Consider the following 1,086-nt stretch of genomic DNA (forward strand, 5'->3'; position numbering starts at 1 on the left):
CCCCCGGCCCTCCCCCCCCGCCGTCCCCGGCATCGAGGACCTCATGATCCAGAACAACTGCTCCAAGGAGGGTCCCACATCGCCGCCCCGACCCCGGCCCCCGGCCCCCAACCATCAGGGCTTCGAGTCTCTCGATATCTGCAACTATGAGAAGAGTTTTCTCTACAAGCACGGCCAGCCCCCCAGCTACCAGCACTGCGCGGCTTTCGGGGACCCCCATATCCGCACTTTCCACGACGACTTCCACACTTGCCGAGTGGAGGGCTCCTGGCCTCTCTTGGACAATGATTACTTGTTTGTGCAAGCAACCAGCTCTCCGGTGGCAAAGGGGTCCAACGCCACGGTCACTAGCAAGGTAACGCTCGTGCATAGGGCTCGGCAGCAAAGCTGTGCACCTCCGGGATGCAACAACGGCTCGGGGCAATCCCTGAACTCCCTAAAATGGCTGGGGAGGGCAGCAATAGCTTCAGCTACGCCCACGTGGGATCGCGAATTAAAGTCTGCAGGAACAAGTGGGATGAAGGTCCCCGAGGGGACCAGAGAGATGTGCAAAGGCTCCCATGGCTGCCTGGGGATGGGTTACTGTGTGGGCTAGCTGCACGCAAGCCATCCCGGCTTGACTCCGTCCTGGTTTTCAGTTGCTTAAAAGGTATTAAATAAAGAAGGAAAGGAAGGAAGGAAAGAAGGAAATATTGCTCTTTTCCCTAAAGGAGCACAGCAACGTAGGAGGGATGCTTTGGGGCAGAGGGGGATGCACGGGTCAGGCAGAGGCATGCAAACTGCTCTGCCCTCCCCTGGATAGCTGATACCTGCAACCCCCCTCTGATCTGCTCTCTGCAGCTCACCATCATCTTCAAGAACATGAAGGAATGCATCGACCAGAAGGTCTACCAGGCTGAGATAGACAACCTCCCGGCGGCCTTCGAGGATGGCTCGGTGAACGGAGGCGAGAGGCCGGGCGGGAGCAGCTTGGCTATCCGGGAGCGCAGCCCTGGGCGGCACGTGGAGATCCGCGCGGAGTACATCGGCACCACCATCGCCGTCCGTCAGGCCGGCCGCCAGCTCTCCTTCTCCATCCGGGCCGCC

The 1,086-nt window shown here is 60.0% G+C and overlaps 1 protein-coding gene across 1 annotated transcript in view; it reads left to right on the top strand.

Moving 5' to 3' along the window:
• Window positions 1-1,086, top strand: part of LOC104130473 (hemojuvelin-like) — an 11,559-nt gene that overhangs the window by 1,400 nt on the left and 9,073 nt on the right. The window contains 3 exon segments of the mRNA XM_035899016.1: window positions 1-8; window positions 11-355; window positions 841-1,080. The exon segment at window positions 1-8 is cut by the window's left edge and continues 159 nt beyond it. Of these exon segments, the coding sequence (XP_035754909.1) occupies window positions 1-8; window positions 11-355; window positions 841-1,080 (593 nt within the window).

The sequence above is a fragment of the Egretta garzetta genome, unplaced genomic scaffold (genome assembly GCF_000687185.1).
Source record: "Egretta garzetta isolate BGI_Z169 unplaced genomic scaffold, ASM68718v1 scaffold678, whole genome shotgun sequence".
Classification (NCBI taxonomy): domain Eukaryota; kingdom Metazoa; phylum Chordata; class Aves; order Pelecaniformes; family Ardeidae; genus Egretta; species Egretta garzetta.